This window comes from Emys orbicularis, chromosome 3 (genome assembly GCF_028017835.1).
Source record: "Emys orbicularis isolate rEmyOrb1 chromosome 3, rEmyOrb1.hap1, whole genome shotgun sequence".
NCBI lineage: Eukaryota > Metazoa > Chordata > Testudines > Emydidae > Emys > Emys orbicularis.
The window spans coordinates 128,476,768-128,500,247 of record NC_088685.1 but is presented as its reverse complement, the minus strand read 5'-3'; the positions used below and the strand labels follow the sequence as shown (position 1 = coordinate 128,500,247).

The window sequence follows — 23,480 nt, the reverse complement described above, 5'->3', positions numbered from 1 at the left end:
TATAGCAGCAGCCGCTTCTTGTGCCCTTGACACAGCAAGTCAAGAGGCGGGCAGAAGACTGGGGAGGGAATAAGGGGGGGAGGGACATCGACCAATAGGAGACAAGCAGCCAACAGCGGCTGAGAAACTCGCTGCTTTGCTCTCCGCGGGCGATAGCGGCTTCTTAGCATTTGGCTTTGAGCTTTTACGACGTCACGCTCCCTCCTCCCACCGCGCTACTTTACGCAGCCGCTCTCCTCCTCCGAGGCTGGGTAGGGGGCGGGGTGACAGGGGCCAATGAGCGGCCAGAGCGCCATGGCGACGGAGGCGCTGCCGTAAAGCTATAGCCTAGGGGCGTCGCGCGGAGCCGGTTTGACCCCAGTGCCGGGGGCAGTTGTCATTGGAGTTGGGGACGCGGAGCGAGTGTGGTGATCGCCTCCGCGCTCCCTGCCTCCTTACCCGCCCGGCGCCCGACACCCCCCTGCCGCCATGGCGGGGGTGCTGGCCCGCAGAGCCGCGGACTATGTGCGGAGCAAGGACTTCAGGGACTATCTGATGAGGTGAGAGCGGCGGGGGACGGTTGGGCGCGGCGCTGCCCTGCCACTGTCCGCCCTGCCGCGCGCGGGCGCTGCTGTGGGCCGTTTAACGGGCCTTTCGGCTGGGTCCCTGCGGGCTCGCCGCGGCCTGTCACGCTCTGACTGTGGCGCTCACGAGCGGTCCTGCCACAGCCCCGCAGTACGAGGGGGCTGCTCGGCCGCGCGGTGGCAGCTGCCGAGCCGCGGGGGGCGGTCCCGGCGCGAGCCGGCAGGGGAGGGGAGGGCTGGTGGCGCGCTTCGACCTCCGTCCGGGGAGGCCGCGCAGTGACGACCCGGACCTGCCTAGCTATGCGCCCTGCTGGCCTCCGGGGCAGGCCCAGCTGTGTCCGTGGAGAATGCTGCCTTTAACGTCGCGAGTTTGGGTCAAGGCGGTGGTGGTCCCACAGCCACCGAGAAACCCCTTCCCTCGGTGTAACGTGCGCCTGCGTAGCCAGGCTGGTGCCGCTCCCATCCCGTTGGCATGTGTCGCTGATTCGCTGCTGTCCAATGGCCAATCGCAGTGGGGAACTGGCCTCATTTACAGCAAAGCGCTCTGTGTTGTTTATAAAGAAGCAACATCAATGCCTGCTCCGTTTTCTCGTGTATAAATCTATCGTAATTTGAGTCATGCAACACTCAAAGGAGCACAAAGTATACTATAAAAACAGGCTACAGAAACCTTGCAACGTTCTGCTTACCCTTTTTTAATTGATGGGCAATTTAGTTATTACTGTCATCGTGGTTAAGATGGGGGTGTAACAGTAGCATTTGTGTTAGGGCAGATAAACTGTCACGTCAGTTTTACAAGGCAAAAATGGTATATGCTCGTACTTTATGATGCAGGCTCTAATTATATAAGAATAAAGCGGCCAAATAAAAGTTTTACTGGCAACCTTAATCAAGGCATTTCTTGAATTTTGAGTGATTGACTTTGCAAACTTAATGTTTTTATAATATTGTTTTTGTATATAATTTCTTATCTTTAAAAAAAAAAAAAAAAAACACCTCCAACAGCTGGAGCCATATTCATCCCCAACTTGGGTCATCGACTGGGTTTGGACCTTTAGAGCCACATTACATACATAGGTGTTGCAACTAGAGGTGCAGGGGGTGCTGCAGCACCCCAAACCCAAAGTGGTTTCAATTATATACAGGATTACAGTTTGGTTCAGTGGCCTACATCACCCCTACTATAAAAATTGTTCCATCATCTGAGGTTACATACTTCTACCACTTGAGCTGATAGAGTAACTATTAGATGATAAACAGCCTACTACACCGATGTGGACCAACCACTAGAAGTTGTGAATTACACACTTTGCCAGGGGATTTCTCAGCTATTTGCTAACAGCAGAGGAACGTAGAGTCTTGGGTGTCATAGATTCAATTTCAGGTTTTGGAAGGGAATGTTACAATTAGACTCTTGTGTGCCCCGCCTTTTCTTCTTGTAGCCACTCAGTACTCAAATAGAGTGGCTTCCTTCTTCTCTTCATTGCCTGTCACCAGCTGAATTTACAGGAAAGAGTCTCCTTGAACTCAGTTCCTGTGTCTAGTGCCACAGTGGCCTACAGCAGCTGTGAGGAGCAATTTCCGGGAGGTCCTTCTCAGCCCCTGCAGTTCTGGGGTGGAGTGTGGCTAGTAAAAATGGACTCCTCGTAGCCTTTAACTCCCAGAATCTAACAAGTCTCTACTGAGCATATGTGGGGTTTGTGGTTTTCTTGTTGTTTTTTCCCCCCAGAGGCTCATAACTTGGCCAAATTTGAGTGAATTTTCATGGGGACAGCATAGGGCATAGATCTCTGACCTCAAGGCAATCCTGCCACTTCCTTCCAAATTTCAGATTCTTGTGACAAAGCATGGAGGTGCTAGAGCTTATCAACAAAATGGTTGTAAGAATTTTTTTAACACTGGCAAAACAGTGAAATATTTTTCCTATTAATCTTATTTTCAGAAATACTGAATTATTTTGACTTAAAATAATTTTTTTTTTAAATCTTTTGTCCGCTTGAGGCACACAAAGACCAGAGGAAATTTCAGACCAAATGATTTAAGTTTGGCAAAGTTATAAGTAAGTGAAAACAGAGTCGTATAATGGTAAGTGTCAGGCAATCTTAACTCAGGAACCAGCTCTGCTTATAATAGTTTCTCAATACTAATGTTGCTTGGTGTCAAGCAAGCACAAAAGACCACATAATTGTTGCTCAAAGGAACTTTCTGTCTAGTATAGACACAAGCAAGCATAATATACAGGAGATGGTGCAAGCCGTGGTGGAGAAATCTTGTAGTAATCAACATTTAGGCTTTGTGGGAGAAAAGGAGATTTGGCGCCTGCTAAAGCAAGTTCAAACAGAAAGGGTAGATGAAAAGTGTGAAGACATGAAGAATTCCAAGACAACAATAAGGAGACTATTTGAGTCAAAGCAAAATGAGGGAGAGTAGGAAAAAATGGGAGCAGACATGTAGGCATGGCTAGATATAACTCAAGGACTCCAAAGGTTTTCAGTACAATATATTTCATCTAACACTATTCTGTGAGATTGGAAGTGTCCAGTTGTGCTAGTTATAACAGAATTGAACTTGGAGCTGGAGCATGTATCTATCTAATGTAAATGTCTGTCATGTACATATCTAATAAAACACTGATCTGATTTCTTTTTTAATGGACAAAAGAGACAGATATTCATTGTGATCAGTCATCCCACCTTAAGAACATTACCCGTGCCACATTCCAAGATGTAGGAACATTTATTTTTCTTGCAAAAAAGATGGCTGGGGGTTGTTGGTTTTTCCCCCAGTTATTTTAAAGGCTTACCGGTCTGGAAGGAACTTGCTAAACAGGATACCATATTCTTCCAAATCTTAATTTCTTTAGTGTTTCAAAGGGCTCTAGTTTCATGGAATGTCTTGATTTCTACATACAAATGATACTTATTCGATCCTATCTCTTACTGAATTAGTCTCGGTTAGATTTTTACAGTTTTAGTGCACTGGAAGTTTCTTTTTAAGTTGATTATTTTGTCCAGTGTGTATTTATAAGCACCACTTTGTATGAACACTGTTTCTTGTCTTACTGGGAGCCTTTAACAGTGATCTTGATTCCAAAGATTGAAGTTGAAGAATTGCGAAGACTCAAAGGATACCAGCCAAAAATCTCAATTTTAGCCATGACACAGGAAAAATACCCCCCCACACCTCTCCCCAAAAAATCATACCTTCAAATTGTGTTGTCTTCCTAGGCTCCTTTTCCAAATTGGCTTTCCTGGAGAAGGTTACCTGTCTAACTTCCTCTTACAGGGATAGCAACATATCATGGGGCATTTAGATGGATTATGACTGAGACAACAACTTTGCATGTCATAAAAGTGCATCTGTAAATGCATTTTAAATCAGGCTCATTTAATGGGTAAAATGTTTAAATTCATAGTGGGTTTTTTCCAATCCTATACCCACAATTCACTTTTGACAGACAAACTTAGTGCCTCATATGTCTCAAAGATAGATGTTGATTCTAAATACTGTAATATAACAAGCCATCCTATTAAGCTGTGTTCTAAGTATGTAATCAGTTGATTCAACAGATGCTATAACAACTCTTAAGTTCTGGTTTCTCTGAAATGATTATTAAATGGGGATCTAGATGCCTGTATGTCCAATTATATTTGCACAATTGACCATCAGTTTTTTACCTACATTTTTTTTTCAATGCAACCATAATAGTAATGTAAGCCACAGATAGATCTTTTGCGGTACCTGTTGATTAGTAATATTCTTAGATTTGAAGACAGTGGATTATCATTTGAATGCTTGGTGACTGAAAATAGCTGGTTTGGAGCTTAAAGGTGTGATTAGTATGTATCTGAGGGTATGTCTACACTGGCAAGTTTCTGCACCACATGTTATACCACTTTTATTAAAACACTGGAATTAAACCACTGTTGCGTGTCCACACTGTGCTCCTTGTGATGGTGGAGCACATCCACATTAGCAGCTTTTGCAACGGCAAAGACAACAGTGCATTGTGGTAGCTAACCCACTGTACAATTGGCCACAGGGTGCTTTGGGAAGCATTTGCAATGCCTCATGGGGCAGATACAGGGTCATATGATTCAAGTTTCCCAATCCCATTGTTCCATGGGCATCCTACTACATTGCCAGCTGCTTTTCAACTGGGGGGGGGGAGTGTGTTACAGGGAGTGTGTGTGTATATTGATGGGGGGGGGAGACAGTGTGTTTTGGGGGACAGAGAGTGTATCAGCATGCTATATTGTAAGTTCAGACAGTGGCAGGAAGCAACCAGTCCTGAGGCAGGGGGTGGGGGAAACGCTGACATCAGTCTCTCGCTCTCTCTCACGTCTCACACACAGGCACACACACCTCTGTGTTCAACAGGATGAGCATTCCACATTAATGGTTTGCTTTGTGTCCCAGAGTAGATTAGCACAGCATGCAAGGGGTGCTTTGAAAGGGGAGGAGTGCATGTCTCCAGGGCAGAGGCGTTCAAAACAATTAGCAGAGCAATCATTTGAGGTATTATGGGACAGCTCCGGAGGCAAATTACAGCACAGAAAGTAATCAAGTGTCTACACTGGCAATAGAGCACTGGAGCCTCTTCGCAAATACTCTTATGACTCTCGTTGCAGTGGAGGTTTTTTTGCAGCACTGCAACTGAGGAGTTTCTGCGCACAAAGTGGCTTGGCAGTGTGTACATGTCTGCAGTTTGAGCGCAAAAAGCTACTTTACTGAGCAGAAACTTGCCAGTGTAGACAAGCCCTGAACCACTGGCAGAAAGACTCAGTTGCCTAACATTTCTTGCATCACTGAAATGAACATTGCAAAAAAAAAGTTCTAATAAAATTGTTGCTTTTAATTTCTCCACCGCAGAGATGCCCTGCAGGTATTGTAAATACAAATGGATTTTTTTCCCGCACTAGTTAGGATTCTGAAGTAGCTGGGATCCATTGTACAGGAGTATGCTTTGAAAATCTTCTACAAATTTTTGGAGTCTATATCTCTTGTAGCTAAACATTGCAGTAGCAGTCCCATGATCTAATATAATTAGGGGTTGTTTTGAAGCAGGTTTGTTCCATTCCTTGCAAAGCATGAACAGTTTTATTAACTCAGGTCATTTAAAATGTGACTAGAAATCCTAGTGGTATATTTGACTTGCATTTAAACAGAGATGCAATCCCCTTTTCAAAAGACTGCTCTTACTTTCAGTGACAAAATTATGAACTGGGACTAATTGTTTTTGACCTTCAGTCCTCCTTGTTGATAAATTTTTAAGCAAGAAGTGTACTTCAAAGTAAGCTCTTCAAAATGTGCACATAAAATATGTACACTTTGGCAGAAGTTGAAGGACATTGACTTCTAGGACTCAAAGAACCTCTTTCTTGCCTGTAGTTTAGTCACAATCTTTGTCGCTTTCACTCTTATAATTCTAAACTAAGAATTCAGAGTTGTTTGGATGGACTTGGCTCTTGTGCAATGTCTCCTGAATGCTACCCATCTACTATTCAGATCTTTCTCTCTCCAGCAGCTGTGTAACATAGAGCCATATAGAAAGGTTCTCCTGGGTGGGGCAAACACAATTTGGAAATGTTTTGGGGACTAGTCATCAAGGGATTGAAGGATTTCTTTCTTGCCTTTGCAAAAGGCTAAAATTCCTGCCATCTCACTAACCTGTTAGCTAGGATTATTTTATCACTCCTCCAAATAGACTGTCCTCAGCCTTCCCACTTTCAAAGAGGCTGAAAGTAAAGTTTCTTAGTAGAATGGTACCTCTGGTCACCAGGACAAATCATTGTAGCTGTGTAAGGTATTGCTTCCTCACCTCTGGGGGTTGCAATATCTGTGGTCCCAATTTGTGCAGACCTGGAACAAGGAGTTAAAAATCTAGTGACAGCCCAGCTATAAATGGTAAGGGCTGAGACTACCAATGTTCTCCTCCTGCAATTTAGGAAACTGATTGCATGAGAGACTGAGGGGTGCCAGGTGAGAGCCACTTCCTGAGCTGTACCTGGGCCTCATCTACAACTCAGGACAGCTCAGTGTGAGGCACTATTAAAAGCCAGCAGAGCACCATTGATTGTCTGGTAGGATTTTATAATACACTATTATTCATGATTGATAGAGTGGCCCCTCAAATACCCTCTTTCCTGGCTTTGCTCTCATGGGTCATCATGGCTTATAGATGACCCACGACAGACATAGCAGGAGGGGGAGGAAATGACACATTTTCCATTTATGCTTAGCCAAGGCAGTTGAGACAGTTGCTGGTGAATGTGTATGCTTGCTATAGTCATTTCATGCCTCTGTCACCTTGACTAGTTCACTGTAATATACTTATTAATATTAATAAAAACACTGACCCAGGAACCTATCCTTGCAACAAAGCCCGATGCCAACTCTGTCCACATATCTAGTCAAGTGACATCATCATAGGACCTAATCACATCAGCCATACCATCAGGGATTCGTTCACCTGCACATCTACCAATGTGATATATGCCATCATGTGCCAGCAATGCCCCTCTGCCATGTACATTGGCCAAACCGGACAGTCTCTATGCAAAAGAATATATGGACACAAATCTGACATCAGGAATCATACCATTCAAAAACCAGTAGGAGAACACTTTAACCTGTCTGGTCACTCAGTAACAGACCTGAGGGTGGCAATTTTGCAACAATAACAGGAGTACTTGTGGCACCTTAGAGACTAACAAATTTATTAGAGCATAAGCTTTCGTGGGCTACAACCCACTTCTTCGGATGCATATGTAGCCCACGAAAGCTTATGCTCTAATAAATTTGTTAGTCTCTAAGGTGCCACAAGTACTCCTGTTATTTTTGCGGATACAGACTAACATGGCTGCTACTCTGAAACCTGTAATTTTGCAACAGAAAAGCTTCAAAAACAGACTCCAATGAGAAACTGCTGAACTTCAATTGATATGCAAACTAGATACAATCAACTTAAGCTTGAATAGAGACTGGGAATGGCTGAGCCATTACAAACATTGAATCTATCTCCCCATGTAAGTATTCTCACACTTCTTATCAAACTGTCTGTACTGGGCTATCTTGATTATCACTTCAAAAGTTTTTTTTCCCCTCTTACTTAATTGGCCTCTCAGAGTTGGTAAGACAACTCCCACCTGTTCATGCTCTCTGTATGTGTGTGTGTATATATATCTCCTCAATATATGTTCCATTCTATGCATCCGAAGAAGTGGGCTGTAGCCCACGAAAGCTTATGCTCAAATAAATTTGTTAGTCTCTAAGGTGCCACAAGTACTCCTGTTCTTTTTGTAAAATACTTGAAACCTTCAGGAAGTTTAAGCTAGTACAGAATGTGCCTGACTGCTTGCCAGTCTTACAAAATGCACCCATTGCCAGTGCTCTAAATTGCTCTGGCTACCATGTTGATTTAAATGTAGGGCTTGTCTACCTGAACAATTAGAGCATGGCAAGCTGGAGTGTGACTCTACCTTGCACCAGTGGCCCGTGATTTAACTGTCTTGCTGATGTGTGTTTACTGAGCGCTTTGAGCTAGTCCCCTTTGAAATGGGACTAGCTGAGAGCATCTTAACAAACTGTTAATGCACATCAGCAGGACAGTTAAATCACAGGCCACTGGTGCAAGGTAGAGTGACACCTCAGCTTGTCATGCTCTAATTGTTCAGGTAGACAAGCCCTTAAATTCCTAGCTGCTCCTTTTAGGGATTTCTAAGGGCTAGTCTACACTGGCAACACTAAAGCGCTGCTCTGGCAGCGCTTTAACATGGCTTTTATGGTCGCGGCAGAGTGCTGGGAGAGAGCTCTCCCAGCGCTTTTTTTTTTTAAACACCTCCATGAGGGGGATAGCTCCCAGTGCTGGGAGCATGGCCTACACTGGCACTTGTGGCACTCAGGGGGATGTTTTTTCACATCTCTGAGTGAGAAAGTTGCAGCGCTGTAAATTGCCAGTGTAGACAAGCCCTAAGCCTGACCTGTCGTGACTAACCATGTAATTCTCTCTCAGGAGAAGAGGGGCTTTGCTTTTGAGGGGTTGCACTTACCTTTGTGGAGATGGCTAACTGGGGATATAACCATTATACTTAAGGAACAAGAATATACTGCAGTCTAATTACATCTAAGAATGGAGAGATTACCACATCTGTTCGTGAAACTGATCTGTTCTTGGCTGCAAAGCACTGGGCTAAATATGTGCTTGCTTTTGAAGGAAGAGTTTGTATAACCTTGGTTTTTCATATTCCTCCCACAGTGGTAGCTGTCCCAAGGGCACATGAACAAAAAGGATTTGGTTGGGGGAAAAGAATCTCCCCCATCTGGACAGGTTGTGAGTTCCACTGTTAAAATAACAGTATTTTAGACCCTGTTTCAAACTGGATTTAATTGGCATTAAACTCCCATTAAAATATAGACTTAAAGTCTGAGAGTTCTTTTAACTGGCTTGATTAGCAATGTTTCCACAAACATAGCTAAACATACATTGTAATTGTGTTTTCATGAAAATGGCAATTACTGCCATCACTGCAACCGTCAAAAAATGGACTAGATTCATCCTGATGTAACTGCTCTTCAGTGGAGTCTGTTGGAGATTGGCTCAATGACTGTTGATTATACAGACCAGTGGGGAAAACACATAAGCTACACAGTCATGAAGCTAACAAATGTGTATCATATGTACTAAAATGCAGCTTACTAAAAAAGTCTAAGTGGTTTATGAAGCATTCTCTCATGTCATATTTTAAAAAACCTCGTATACTCAGCAGCCCAATAATAAGTTACTGTGGGGCATACTCACAGGAGTGCACTTGCAGCATGTTGGATCCTCCAGTGAGCATGGTTACAAAATGGAAGAACTCTAGAAATAATGGTGAAAACATTCCTCTGGCGATTATACTGAATATGCATTTAAAAGTAGAGGCTGACAATTTCAATATGCAGGGGTACATATTGGTCATGCACATACCTGTGCTAAGCTACTGCATTTAGACACAGTGTCTCAAACTAATAAGTGTAGTGTCTTCAGAAACTTCTTACAGACTCTAATGGAAGAGTACAGAATTGTGAAATTGATTAGGGTAAAATTTGTGCATCTCAAGACAATGGATGGCAGTTTCTAATGCATGTTGGGTTTTGCCCTTTTATGTTCATCCTGAATCATGTAGCAGCAGACAGTCCCAAATATGTGCCAGCAGCTAGCATTGACCCAACCATATCATACTGTAGTACCTGGGTGTAATAGCCTTCAATTAAGTGGTGTTTAGTGTGTCAAGCCACTGAAGTTTGTCAGCATTGAGATTATGTACAATATAACTATGTTTTTAAGGTTGGGTCTCCTAAGCATTGTAACAGTGAAATCCTCATTGGCAACTTTCCCTGAACTAGAGGGTCAATTTGATTCTTGGTTTCTTTATCAAAAGCAAATGCAACTTCTTTTATGATTTACATTAATTACATTAATTTGAATCCACCAGGAATAAAACCCTACACTTCATTATATTTTTTCTTAGTTTGTAGTTAGATGGAAGAGGCAGCCAGCCACATTGCTTTTAGAGCTCAGGCTTTTGCCACCCTCTTGATCTTAAAAAACTAGAGGTGAAATCCATGGAAGTCCATGGCAAAACTCCCACTTACCACAGTGGGACCAGGATCTCACCCTAGTACATTAGATGAGTGAAAAGACTATTTAGAGGGTAACATTTTTATTCTATCAAGACAATTGTTAGATATTTTCAGTTTTAGTACAATAACTTAATTGAGAAAAATTACTGCAGCATTACTTATGTCTTCCACTTTTCCATTCAAGATCAGTAATTTGAAGGAAACTAACTCTCTTCTCTGCTCCTCTTTCATGCATTGTCTGAATGGTGAACCATAATGAACACTGACAACATAGTACGGTAAGAAAAAGCTTTTTCTACTTCGTTTCAGCCGTTTGTAATCTTTCTGTACTAGCATTGTTGTGAACTGACCGGACTCTGTCTAAGGAGGTGCTTTGCTAACCTTCAGGACTGGTGAGTTAGTAAAAATTTTCCTCACCTCTTTACTCCCATGTGTATCAGGGTAACAATTCCCTCATGTAAGGAGGACTAAAGCAGCTAAGGAATCACTTCAGAAAGATATGGGTTTCCTTCACAGCTCTCTCAGTCACTGTTTGCTAGGGGCATGGGATTGATTTAGAGCTCCATCTCTGACTACTGCACAGTCATGTGTTGTTGCTAGATGAATTGAATGTATACTTAGTTCTGTACTATGGCTGAATACATACTGACATAGAAGGCTATTCTAGTCTACTTCCCGTGTAGACTGAAGACAGCCTGTACATGTGAAGTTTCACTTTATTGTATATCTATTGAATCCTCTTACTTTTTAGATGAAAAACAAAAAACTTCTGAGGGAGTCGGACTGAATCGCTGAGAGGATTGGAAAGGGGATTGTGGAGCCTTTTACCTCTTGGTCTCCAGTTCAAATGTGGTCCAGATCAGTAGTGATTGAAAGTTACCATTTGATGGCAGATTAGTGATTTATGTGAAACAAGTTGAGTGCACTCTGACCTTTTTTCTAATGAACACCCCCATATCACAGTAATCATCGGACTTGGTACCTTTTGTAGGCAGTCTAATAAGGAATCAATTGCTGAATGAACATGAACTACCCTCCAGAACAAGAAGCTAGCATTAAGTCTCCTAAGACTAAAACTGCTTTGAGGGTAGATGGACAGCCACTTTCCAGTGCTATCATTGTGTCAGTTCTCAAGCACTAAATTCCACTATTTTAAATGAATCCAAAGAAAACTGTAGAGGTTCTTAAAACAGTATTAGTGACAATATACAGTATGTGCAATTGCGATTACACTCAGAATTTGCTTAAAGTGATGCATTAGCAACATAAACTTAGTTAGGAAGTGGACTGGAATGTACCTCTAGTCACACAGAGCTGTAGTTTTAAACAGAACATTGAAACTATTAAAATAACTTGGTTATATACAAGCTCCCCCCCCCCAATAACAGATCACTGTTGCTGAATTTCTGCTGCTGTGATTCTAGTTATTACAGCATATATCAACTTATATTGGTGTCTCAGAGTAAGTAGTAGGTGTCACTATACTACATATGCCTTCACCTAGACATTGCCATTAATATACAAATGAAATACCATAATTCAGAATGTTCTTGTTTGTGAGTAGTAATGGATTGGTTGGATTTTAATTAGTGATTCCTCATGCATTTTCTTTCCCTGTCAACTTTCATGTTCTTCCACATTTTCAGTAGTAGAAATGGAAGTCTTTATAACTTCTCTAGTCTTGTACTGTCCTTCACAAGTAAATAGTGTCACACTATTTAAACTTCTTAAACTAAACTGTTTGGATAAAATTTTCAGAAGCATCCAAGTCCCATTGTCAGGCACTTAAGTCACTTTTGGCAGTGTTACTTTGTGGTGGTTAGCCTTGCGACCTTAAACACATGAGGTCACGTCTCACTGTAGTAATGTAAAACTGCAAACCTTGCTAAAAAACAGCACGTAACTCAGCGAAACTGATCACGGGGATTATTTTAGTTGTTTTTTGTAAGCTTTCTATCTCTTTTCTCATATATGGGCATCCACTAGTCTGAATACTGCTGATGAGTTAAATCTGCTTATTCCACCACAGTAGAGGCAGTTTAGATTTTATCTTCCTTCCTTTGAGTTGGAGATGGAAGCAAAGCTGTCTCTATTCTAGTGCACAGGTAAAATCCACAAGCTCCTGTCCAGACCATTGGATGGCCCTCTGCAAGAGAACTAAAATTACAGGTGAAGAAACCCATTTTCCCCCCTGCTTCTCTTCCCCATATACTTCCTTGTTCTGAATCACTGGAATATGTGTAATGTTAATCTTAAAATAGATGCAAAAGTGGTGTTTAATTGGCTGCAAAGAATTCCAGCTTTCACTTGCAAATAGGTATCCTAATCTTACCCCTTTTGGCCTTAGCAGTTAGCCAACTTGCTGGTCTTGTGTTTGTGGTTTTTATTAGGAGGAGAAATTCCTGGTAGGTATTTATTTGATGCAGTCATATTTTATTTATATAGAATGTACCTAAAATCCTGTTTTCCTGGACACAGTTCCAAGCCTCTTTCAGCCAGCACACTGCACCAAAGCTTTCTCTCTTACCTATTTCTCAAGATCATGCTCTGAGTTCTTATCTGGGTTTTTTGCTGCCTTTTCTCTGTTCCTGTGGTGTTTCTTCTTTCTTCTCTCATGCACATGCACGGATACACAGTTGGAAATAAATGCAGGGATAAGGGTTTGACTTATCAGACCCCCAGAAACTCCTTGAACTGCACGGCTCAGACACTGCCCAGACTTGTATGCTGTCTAGTCTTTGGGCAGTGGTTTTCCATTGTTTCAGCTACCACTAAACAAAGTGCATTTAACTGTTCTCATTTACCTAAATGAAAGGTGGTTATTGCCCAACAGCTTCCACAATGTGGCATGATTGCCCGGAGCTCAGACCTGCTTGTTGGGAGCAATCTAGCCTCCAGCATAATGCTGGAATGCCCCCTTAAGTTAGTCACTGAGGGTTTTTTTTCCTGCCTTTTATATTGAATAATGGTTTGAAGAATTTCTTGTGTGAACAAGATGCACTTTTTGTTTGCCTAGGTTGGCTATAGACTTTAGCATAAACATGAGGTTATAGTAGTGACCACAGAGTGGGTTCTGTTGCCACTTGACAGTCTGGGAAGAATGGTGTGTTCTGTCCTTGTTCCCCATGGGACAAACTATGCCAAACCCATCTACATGGGCTTGGGAAAGTGGAGAGGATTAGACCCTTATTTGACAAGAGGTGGTTTTGTTTTTTCTTCCACTTAAGTGTGCTTGAAAGCTGTCTCTATTCTAACTTGAAAGGAAGCTCTACCACACTACTCTTCCAGAACTTCCTCTCTTAAAAACGTGTAAGAATAACATGTCGATGATAGTAGAAAAAAATGAAATCTTTCAAAACTAAAAGATAAACTCTTTGCTTCCTTCCACTTTATTTACAGCACTTTTGGGGACCGGTAGCCAACTGGGGACTCCCTATTGCTGCTATTAATGACATGAAGAAATCTCCAGAGATCATTAGTGGCCGAATGACATTTGGTAAGAAACAGGATTGAAATTGGGACAGACTTAAAATGTCAAACTACTTAAAGTCCATAAAAAACTTTCCAAACGCTACACTTCAAGCACTAATTTTAGTTTAACATACCTGTAAACTCTCTTGTTGCATCTAAAATACTATGGATGTAAGTTTTAAAAAGTAACTAGTGGCTTCTGGGTACTTTTTTGAGGTGCCCAACTTGAAACATCTTAAAGGGGGCAGATTTTTTTTCCAGAGGGTGGATTAGTGTAGATGGGGAGGCTCTGAAAAGTGTCTCCAGCGTGGGCATTCAGAATCCGTAGTTGCTTTAGAAAATTTAATCTCCTTTGTCTACTACTGTAAAATGTTAGTTCCTGAACATTTTCTTAACTTATTTTCAATGTTAACTTGCTACTGCCTCCCTCTTGTACCTGGGTTCTCACTGATGCTGCTTCTGTGTGGTATGGGATTTAAGTTACAATACTTGCCAACTGGAGAACCGAAAGGGAATGTCTTCTGAAGCTGCCTGCACCTTAATAACAGAATTAAATTGCCTTTAGAGAGTAACAACTGTCTATTAGAAGGTTTTCTACAAATGCAAGGGAGCTACAATCGCTCTTTAAAACGTCTCTATACCGTTCATTCACTCTGCGTTCTGTTCAGAAGATTTGCTGCTAGGAAATGCAAGAATAGTTTCATTTAAACACTTGCTTCTGCTTTCCTTCTGACATATTGGATTTCCTTTCTTCTTGCATGATAAAAATAAAACCAAACAAAAATCCTTTTTAAGCACCAAGAGAGAGTTTGCAGTGGAGAATCCCAAGCAGAGGGAAGCACCTATCCCAGAGTTCAGGCGTCTATCTCAGAGGGGGAGGAGTTAGTACACACCTCTCAGTTTGGCATTTCCCATTGGCTAGTTTAGGCTGGCTTTTGTGAATCTCTTTTAAGTTTAATATACAGCTCTTACTTACATAATGACATTTATATTAGCCAAAGTATAGTGCCTTCCACTTAATTTGTTCAATAGTCTTTTGAGCAGATTCCCCCCAAAGCAAAAATGTGCTGCTTATAACAGAAAATATGACTTCTACCCATTTAATTTGATTGCTTCAAACAAGTATTATTGGATAATTTAGTCACTGCCTCTTGAACGTTGCTCTCAAGATGGCCAGTATTGTTTACTGACATGGAAGACCCCTTTGCAGGGCTTTGGAGCGGTGCTCCAGCTCCAGGCAAAAACCTGCAGCTCCACTGCTCTGGAGCTGCTCTATGCTCCAGCTCCGGGCTCTGCTCCAAAGCCCTGCCCTTTGGGCATTGTTACTGACATAAACACTGCTTTGTGCATGCTAGGTGGCTGTTGCTTAAACTAGCCAATGGGAAATGCCAAACTGAGAGGTGTGTACTAACCCCTGCCCCTCTGAGACAGATGCCTGAACTCTGGGATAGGTGCTTCCCTCTGCTTGGGATTCTCCATTGCAAACCCTCTCTTGGTGCTAGATGCCTGTTTAGCAAGAAGATGGGAGAGAAAGGAGGAGGAAAAGGACCTCTCTCATAACTTTTAGCCAGGGGTGTCATTTCAGAAAAAATTGGGGTAGGGGGAGACTGTTTAACATATAGAAGGTTGTGTGATTATATTGCATTCTGCAAGATCTCGGGGTTGGGAGGGAACTGCTCCCCTTGTCCCATAGCAAATGATGTCCCTTCTTTTAGCCTAGCGGTTTGGGTACTCACCTGTGATGTGGGAGACCCCCTGCTTCAAATCCCCCTTGCAAATGAGGGGGAGAAGGGACTTGAACTGGGCTCTGACACTTCTCATGTGAGTGCCCTAACCACTGGGCTATGGGATAGTCTGATGTGGGGGCACCATCAAAGTCTCCTGTTGAAGTGGTTCCACTTTGGATAAATAATTTTTAAAAGTCATTGGAGCAGGGGATTCAATCCTGGGTTTTCCACCTCCCAAGTGAGTGCTTTAACTACCAGGCTACAGTCATTCCCATGCTCACTCGTTCTTTCCCCTGCCCCCATGATAATTTTTTTAATTATCCAGAGTGGAACACTTTCAACAGGAAAGACTGAGGCACCTAGTACATGAGGTAGTGTAGTCATGGTCGCATGGACAGCAGTGAGTGTTGGCACTGGCTAGGTGCCCCAAGTACTTACCCACAGGGTCTGGCAGCTTTGTACTGAGGGCTGTTAGCCCATGTCTCTGCTCACTGCTTTCCATGCTACCCTGGCTACGCTATCTTTAGCACACTAGCTTGATGAGAGCTGACACAAGTATGTCCACTGGAGCTGGGAATCACACCCCTAGCTCAAAGCATAGACGTAGCCTCTGGGAGTCCCATATCAGAATATCCCATTGCCCAGTGGTTAGGGCACTCACTTGAGAGGTCGCAAATCCCTGCTCAAATCACTTCTCCTCCTCACGTGCAGTGGGGATTTATGTAAGATCACCTATAGGGGCTTCAGCCAGTACACAAGCTCTGAATGCATCAGATTGGGCCCTGCAGACAAGTTAGGCGGAGGAACGCCTATCTTCCTGCAGTTGGTGAATCGCTCTAGGGCTTAGGCAGCCAGATGCCTGGCGTGGGTCTGCAGTGCGCATGCTCAGTGGCAAAAACATAGGTGCCTAGAGAATTTTTACTGCAAAAACTTAGGTGCTGAGCAAGTTTAGGTGCCTACAGCAACCAGGGGCAGCTGAGTGGGAGTTTTATGAAACCCATGGGGCCTGATTCTGGGTTTTTAGATGTCTCAAGAGGAAATTGCCACTTTTAATCTAGCCCATGCTGCAGAAATCGATAAATAAAACACATCACTTCCTTTCCATCTTCACAGTGGAATTGCCTTGTCCTAAGCAACTAATGAAAAGGGATATTTTGAAGTGTAACTTTGTTCAGCCTTTAGAGTCCCCTTACTATATAGTTGATGCTGGGTACTTAAAATTTTATTGCATTTACTGTACATGTTTTGCAAGGTCTTCGTTTTGCACAGGTAAAATAGATGTTTCAGGCCAATGTTGAAACTAACCATCTTCTCCATATAGTGAAATAGTACATTCCAAGTGGGATGGAAGTTTAAACATCCATTTAGGTTTTGGGAGGATTTTTAAATAGTGAAATTACACAACTCTTCAAATATTTTGCCAAAGAACTTTGCTCTATCAAATATATGTACACTACAACACAATGTTTAGTTAGCTAGTTCAGTTTCAGCTTAGTACCTGTTTACAAGCAGAAGGTTATATGACTGTTAAGAAATAGTTTTGTTTACAATGTTTGATGCTGCAGTCATCCTCCAGTACTATTACAAAGGTTAGTAGGTGAGTGTTTCTCCCCACAAAGCATTATTTTTGCTACAAGTTTGAATGAGTTGCTTTCATTTTGTAGAAAGTTTTTTCTTCCTTCTTTCAAATTTTCTGCTAGAAATGCAAATGATTCTCTTAAAATATAAGGCCTTCCCTTCTGAGACAAGGTCTGTTGTCCTATTGTCACAGAGCTATTTCACGGGGGCTCACAAAACGTTTTCTTGCATCTGAATTTCCATCAAAAACTGAAAGTTTACACTACAGTAAAAATTTATTTTCCTTACCCTAAGAGCACTTAAATGGAGATTTAAATTGTTAATCATTTGCATGTCTACCTAAAGTTAGACTTTCGCTTGTAAGTTATCATTTTGGAAAACGTGTAGGGCTTTTTACAAGGGGAGCGTTAGTTGCTTTTAAAAATACTTAATCCTTTCCTAGCAAGAACCATATTTAAATATGGTAAGAATTAGATTTTAAATAAGGTTCTTGCTAGGAATGTGCCAATAGATTCAAGTTTGTGAGGGCCTTATTTATTTAGGGCCTGATCCAACTCCCATTGGAATCAATATTGACTGCAATAGGAGATGGATTTGGACCCTGAACTGAAGATGCTTTGGTAACTTGTGTGTGGTTCTAGGAAGCCACTGAGAGATTCAGAGATCCACAGCTATTGCAACTCTGTGTTTTGGATCCAAGCAAAACAGACAATTTATAGAATTGTTTGCCTCTGTTGAGGTGCTGCCATAGTAAAGGAGAAATGCATTCAGTAGTTGCTAAATAGTGGTTTGCCATGAAATGGTGTCTTAACAATTAGAAGTTTAAAATCTTAGGTGGTAAGTTTCTTAAACATAAGCCAGTGACGTTGGGTTTTTTTTGGGTGGGGGGGGGGGATGGATTGTTTTTTTGGTTTTGCCTTCCTCTGCAACATGTGGGTACAGGTCACTTGCCAAGATTAGCTGGGTATATCTCACTTAATTGTTTTCCTGCCACTGCAGAGACCTTGGGCATTGGTGCACCTTGGTCCCTCCTATTCTCTCCCTGTGGCTCATAATAGTCTAGTCTCCGGTGGGCTGTACTACTTCGGTCTAAAGTTAATTGTTGGGTTTAGTGTGTGGGTGATGGTTGTGGCCTGCAATATCCAGACTAGATTATATGGTGGTTTCTTCTGGCCTTAAACTTGGATTCTATCACTGACACTATGTTGACTCTGTTTTACAGCACTGTGTTGTTACTCTTTGACTTTTATGAGATTTGCCTACAAGGTACAGCCAAGAAACTGGCTTCTGTTTGCATGTCACTTCACTAATGAAATCGCACAGCTAATCCAAGGAGGACGACTGATGAAATACAGGTGAGTGAATTTTAAAATCTGGGTGGGGAAGGGGAAACAAACTGACATTTGCTAGGGGTGTTCTCTGTACATTAATTCAGATTAGAAGGGGTGCAGTTTTCCATCTTCTATAATCAGCAATGACTATTAGCTGCCAGATTTTGGTGCCTCCTGCTGTAATATCCTATTGCTGGTTCTTCATCTCTGTCACAGAGAGCAGCTGCTGAGAAGGCGGCTTCCCAGGAAACAAATGGCAGAAAAGCAAAGCAAATGCTGAACATTTCATTGCCTCCTCATATGCTGACACAATAGCTTAGGAACTCCCATCTTTTGGGACACTTTAAAACTAGACTGCATAAAACAGGGAAGTTTAGGGACCAGTTTTGTTGTGGTAAGGTGAGAAACCAGATAATTTAGTAAGTCTTTTTTATACCCAGCCTTTGATTTTTCACAGTATGTTCAACCCTTAGTCAATAATTGTATATAAATACTAAGACCTTCACTGAATTCTCCTGTTTTTCTTGGTAGGATGGAAAAGAAGAACTAAATATCTTTATCTGGGAAAAACAGGGAACGTGCTCCTCATCATGAATTACAACAAAGGAAGAGCTCTACAGTTGCTGTGATGCAGACTTTTGCATTTTCTTCTCCATCATAAAATTCATCATGAATACAAGATCTTGCCAACACAAAACACATCATCCCTCCACTAAATTTTGTAGCCTGCCTTTTTTGTAAAGTACTCTTCCGAATGTAGACAATTACATCTAGCTCTTTGCTGCCTTACAAGTACTGACTTTACTTTTCTATTAATGAAATTACTTATCCAAATCATGTGTTCAATAACTTTTTTAAAAAGATGAGAACTTTTGTTTTTATTTAACCAGCTACATAACTGAATGGCACAGGACCATTTCATGCATCTTAAGCCTGCTAGATCAATATGAACGTAGAGGTCAGTAAGACACAATTGTAGATGGTGTAATTGTTCTGCATATTTAAATATTTTAAAAACCATTTAACATAGTACTTGCGGAGCATCCATTCCTGACTGTTTCATCATTAAAATTTATACCAGACTTCAGCAAGACATTGCTGATCTAAAAGTATGCATTTGCAGGCTTGCCAGGTCACTCATTGCATGTGTGTTTTCAGTAATGTGACTAATGGATTTTACCTGAAAGGGCATGTTATTTACTTTTTTTACATAATTCCAGGTCCCTAGAATCACCTTGAGAGAAGCAAGAATTTCTTGTAAATCAAAGGAGGGTAACAGGGTTACAAACATGCATATTTAAGAAGCTTGGAATGTTGTGGATTTTTATATTTTGTTAAACATATTCATTTTGTGCACGTGGGCCTCTGAAGGTCGCTCCGGTCTTTATTCAGGCAAAAAAAAAAACTTCCCTTTACTTCAGTGGGAGCCTTGTCAGGGTAAGATCTGAAGGATAAAACTCCATTGTCTGTTTTCCTCCACATTGTGGCAGTCCAAGTGTGTGGGTGTGGGTTCCCCCCCGCTTACTTCATCACACTTGCTTGAAAGTGGCATCAACAACTGCAAATAATGCATACAACATAAATAATGTATGTGACAGACATAATTTTATTATCAGTAAAATGATTTTGGACAGTAAAATCTGTGTCCCAACTAAATATGTACTGTCAAAGTTTTAATCAAAATAATGGCAATAAATTTCAATAAAATTCTGATGCAAGTAGTCTCTTCGCAATGAAATGGAATATTCTTCTTATATGCCAATATCAGATCTTAAAGGAAATCTCCTACATATGGGAAGTCTGATGATGGTCAAGGCCTCTCAGCTATAGGGGCCATTTTTTTGTTGCAATGAGCTGAATTTAAAATTAAAACAAACTGGTGTATGAAAATAGTGTTGCTGTTTTTACTGACTGTTGTGGAATGATTGGCATACAGTTGACAGACTTCTTTATATAGAGAGAAATTTTGTTATTCTTTACATAAATGGGATTTGTTGGATCAGGAAGGAGATGAGGAAACATCTCTCTGGAATTCTTACTGTGACACACAGTGTTAATTGTACCAATGACAGAGCAAATCAATTGCATTCGTTTTTCACTTGAGGAAAATAATGTTGATCTTGATGGTTGTTTATATCCCATTGATCAGAAAACACACAAATGGCCACTAACAAGGGGGTTACATGGATGTGTCTTTCAGCTGGGGGAATTTTTCAGTTGACAATACAAATTATGGAAAGAGGGGGGGGGGAAACCACTAAAAATGCAAACTTTAGATAGTTTTAACATAAAGCCTCAAGCAGCATTAGATTCATTTGAAACCTTAATGAAAACTAGAGTTAAATTGGTCAGAATTTCAGGTTTCTAAGGGACTCTGAAACAATTTGGGACTTCTCAGTCTTTGTTGCAAATATTGAGCATAATGTTCAAAATGAGGCAGAAGTCTAAATATTGTATAACTTCAGGTAACTGCATGACTTGGCTAACATGTTAACCCTCTCAAAACCAGTGTGGGGTCAGCTGTTCACTTCCTGAGTGTCTGCTTACTTTAACAAAAGTGGTGGAATAGTTCATATTAGAATTTACCTCAATTGCTGAGTTCCTAAGGTTTGTTTTATTTCTATCTTTCTATAATGCCATAGAAATTAAAACAAAAGCAGAAGTGGAAAACTCTCAAGAAAATGTACTCCATAATCATCCCAAAGCTCGCATGCTTATCCAAACTGGGACTTCTTAAATGTAGTGTTTAACATCAGAATGAGGAGAAAAAGTGGCCATGAACATGAGTGGGAGTTGGGAGGTGTCACCATCTCAAAAAATGAGGCCACTTAGCTATCTAAATTAAAGAATCTAAATCTGTATTTAGGAACCTACCTTTGAAAAGTTTTGCTAAAATTTGGTGTTTAACCACATTCCCCCTCCCTACTTCCCCTTACTGCTGTTTCCTCCTTCTGTAAGTTGATATCAGGTTGGGTAAACTTGCCATAGATTTTCTGCATCAAATGCTCTGTTTTAGGCTAGGAGTTACCATATAACAGAATTTTTTTTGCAAAACAATGTTTTGGAAAGCAGGAACTATACACCCAACATGGGGTTTTTCACTACTTACAAATTGTGTGGTCTGCAGCAATAGTTGGGTTAGAAGTTCAAGAAGGCAGCAACTGCACCTGCTATATTCATAAGGTGTCTAGCACATCACATAAGCTTTCAGAAATAAGAAGGCAGACTTCAGGATTGCTACTCCAATCAGCAGATATTCTGGTTGGCCCCACAAAATGAAAAACACAGAGATGGTTGCATTACATTACTAAACAGTTTTCAGCATATCTACGAGAAAGCATGTTATCTACTTGTCATCCTTAGCATTGTACAATGATCTGCCACCAGTAGGTAGTGGCAGATGGGCTATATACTGCTTGTGTCAGGAAGCAGGGCCTGCAATGGAGTCAGTCTCCAGGCAACCTGTAGTAGGCAGCCTATTTAGGTATTCCACCTGATTGATTGGAAGAGGCAGCAGACTGCCTGTTAAGCCCAGCAGCAGCAGTTCAGTGGCTACTCACAGCATTTGCTTAGGCCTCTGATAGTTCCTGCTTTGTTCCCAGCCCTGCTTCTGCCTTGTCTCAATCCAGGTAACTGAGTCCTGAACTTTGGCTTTGATTTCTGACTTTGGCTCTGAACCTTGGCTCTGGTACTTGCCCTCTGACTCCAGTTCAGACCCTGGGCTCCAATTCCTGACTGCTGACTCCTTCTCTAATCACTAGGCCTGACTCCTGCTCTGACCTCAAAGCACAACCACCTGCATCCTGATCACTGGCAGTTTGGACACCCCAACACAAATGATAAGGGAACTAGAGATGATATGGTGAGCATAGAGTCTAAAAGCCAACGTCTCTCCCATGGCTGGCTTGCAAGGTGTGCAGGGCTCCTGCTACCAAGTGCAGAATGCAAGCTCAAGCAGCATCGCCTTCAGCTCCAGCCCCTGCTGTCTGTGAACCCAAGCTCCCTGTACCTGGCAAGTTCAACAGCAATCCAAACAAATTTTGTAGGCTCCTAATTTAGTGTCTGCCCTTATTTCTGCTATGTCCGCCTCCATACCTGCCTTGTTCCAGCCCTGTTCCTGCCTTGGTCCCAGCCTTGCCCTTTGCCTTGCTTCACTCCAGGTAACCCAGTCCTGACCCTCAGCTCTGATTTCTGACTTCGAGTCTGATCCTTGGCTCTGGCATCTGGCTTCTGACCCTGAGCCCCAATTCCTGACTACTGACTCCTGCTCTGACCACTAGACATGACTGCCCACATCCCAATCACTGACAGTTTGCAGCTTCTCTAAAATAAAGGTGCGCATCAAATGTAGTCCTAGCCAAAGCTTTTACAGGGCATAGGGATGCTGGCAGATTCCTCCTTTGCTCCTTGAATGTTGCTGGCCAGAGCAGTATTTAATGGGGAAGACTAAAGCACATATTGCTGTTCCTCTGAAAAGGAGCACGTATGACCTAGACAGCTTGAGCTGCAAAACAGAGCATGTATGCTAGTTTATGGGTGGTTGGCTGTGCCTGCCAGCTCCATAGGATTAAAGAATGGAACCAGAGTGCGAGTTGTACATTGTTCCTAATGCTCTTGTGAGACTGGAGAGAGATCTTGCCCTGCTCTTTTACTTTCATGAGGCAGTTGGGAAGGGAAAAACTACTGTTCTCCAGTTTGTCAGCCCTTAGCTCACCAATGCCACAGATGGTAAGATCTAGCCTTGATTATTCTATAGACTTTTCATGTCATTGCACCATGTTATAACACGAATGCATTCGGCTTGGTTTTACATATGTGGACAGGTCTAAATCACATTCTGATATTGTATTACAGGTGTGGAAAGACCAGGTGCCTTTATAAACTTCTTGTGCATATGTGACCTGGGGTGCCTGGGGTAGCCCTCACTGGAAATGCCAAGATCAGGGTGGGCTGCAAAAGGGAGAGCAGATAGTCCCAAGACTGGTGGGTAACACTGAAGTTAACTCCCCAACCAGTCACAAACTGTTTCTGATCCCCCACACTGGTTATCAAGAAGCAAAAAAGAAATCACACAGCCCCCTTCATTGCATTCCAGAAGTTATTTTAAAACTCTACTCTCATATATAAAATGGTCTTCTGACCCCAAAAAGTATCAGCCATGTTACCAGGTCAGTATAGGTTTGGAT

General features: G+C 41.9%; 1 protein-coding gene across 2 annotated transcripts; it reads left to right on the top strand.

Annotated features, from left to right (window-relative positions):
- The first annotated feature begins 293 nt into the window (after positions 1 to 293).
- On the top strand, positions 294 to 20,013 carry MPC1 (mitochondrial pyruvate carrier 1). Of its 2 annotated transcripts, XM_065400392.1 has the most exons (5): positions 294 to 539; positions 10,462 to 10,465; positions 13,587 to 13,683; positions 18,186 to 18,318; positions 18,826 to 20,013. In XM_065400392.1, exons 1-5 carry the CDS (start codon positions 469 to 471, stop codon positions 18,842 to 18,844), a joined length of 324 nt encoding a protein of 107 aa, XP_065256464.1. In that variant the 5' UTR covers positions 294 to 468; the 3' UTR covers positions 18,845 to 20,013. The 2 variants fall into 2 exon arrangements, with proteins under 2 accessions (XP_065256464.1, XP_065256463.1); XM_065400391.1 differs by lacking the exon at positions 10,462 to 10,465 and having other exon boundaries at positions 340 to 539.
- Positions 20,014 to 23,480: the final 3,467 nt, after the last annotated feature.

Bases quoted from the DNA above. Each gene is read 5' to 3' on its own strand.
- MPC1 (XM_065400392.1), top strand. From the start codon at position 469: ATGGCGGGGGTGCTGGCCCGCAGAGCCGCGGACTATGTGCGGAGCAAG. The intron at 13,684-18,185 runs GTAAGAAACAGG...TCTGTTTTACAG, and splicing joins TAGTGGCCGAATGACATTTG to CACTGTGTTGTTACTCTTTG.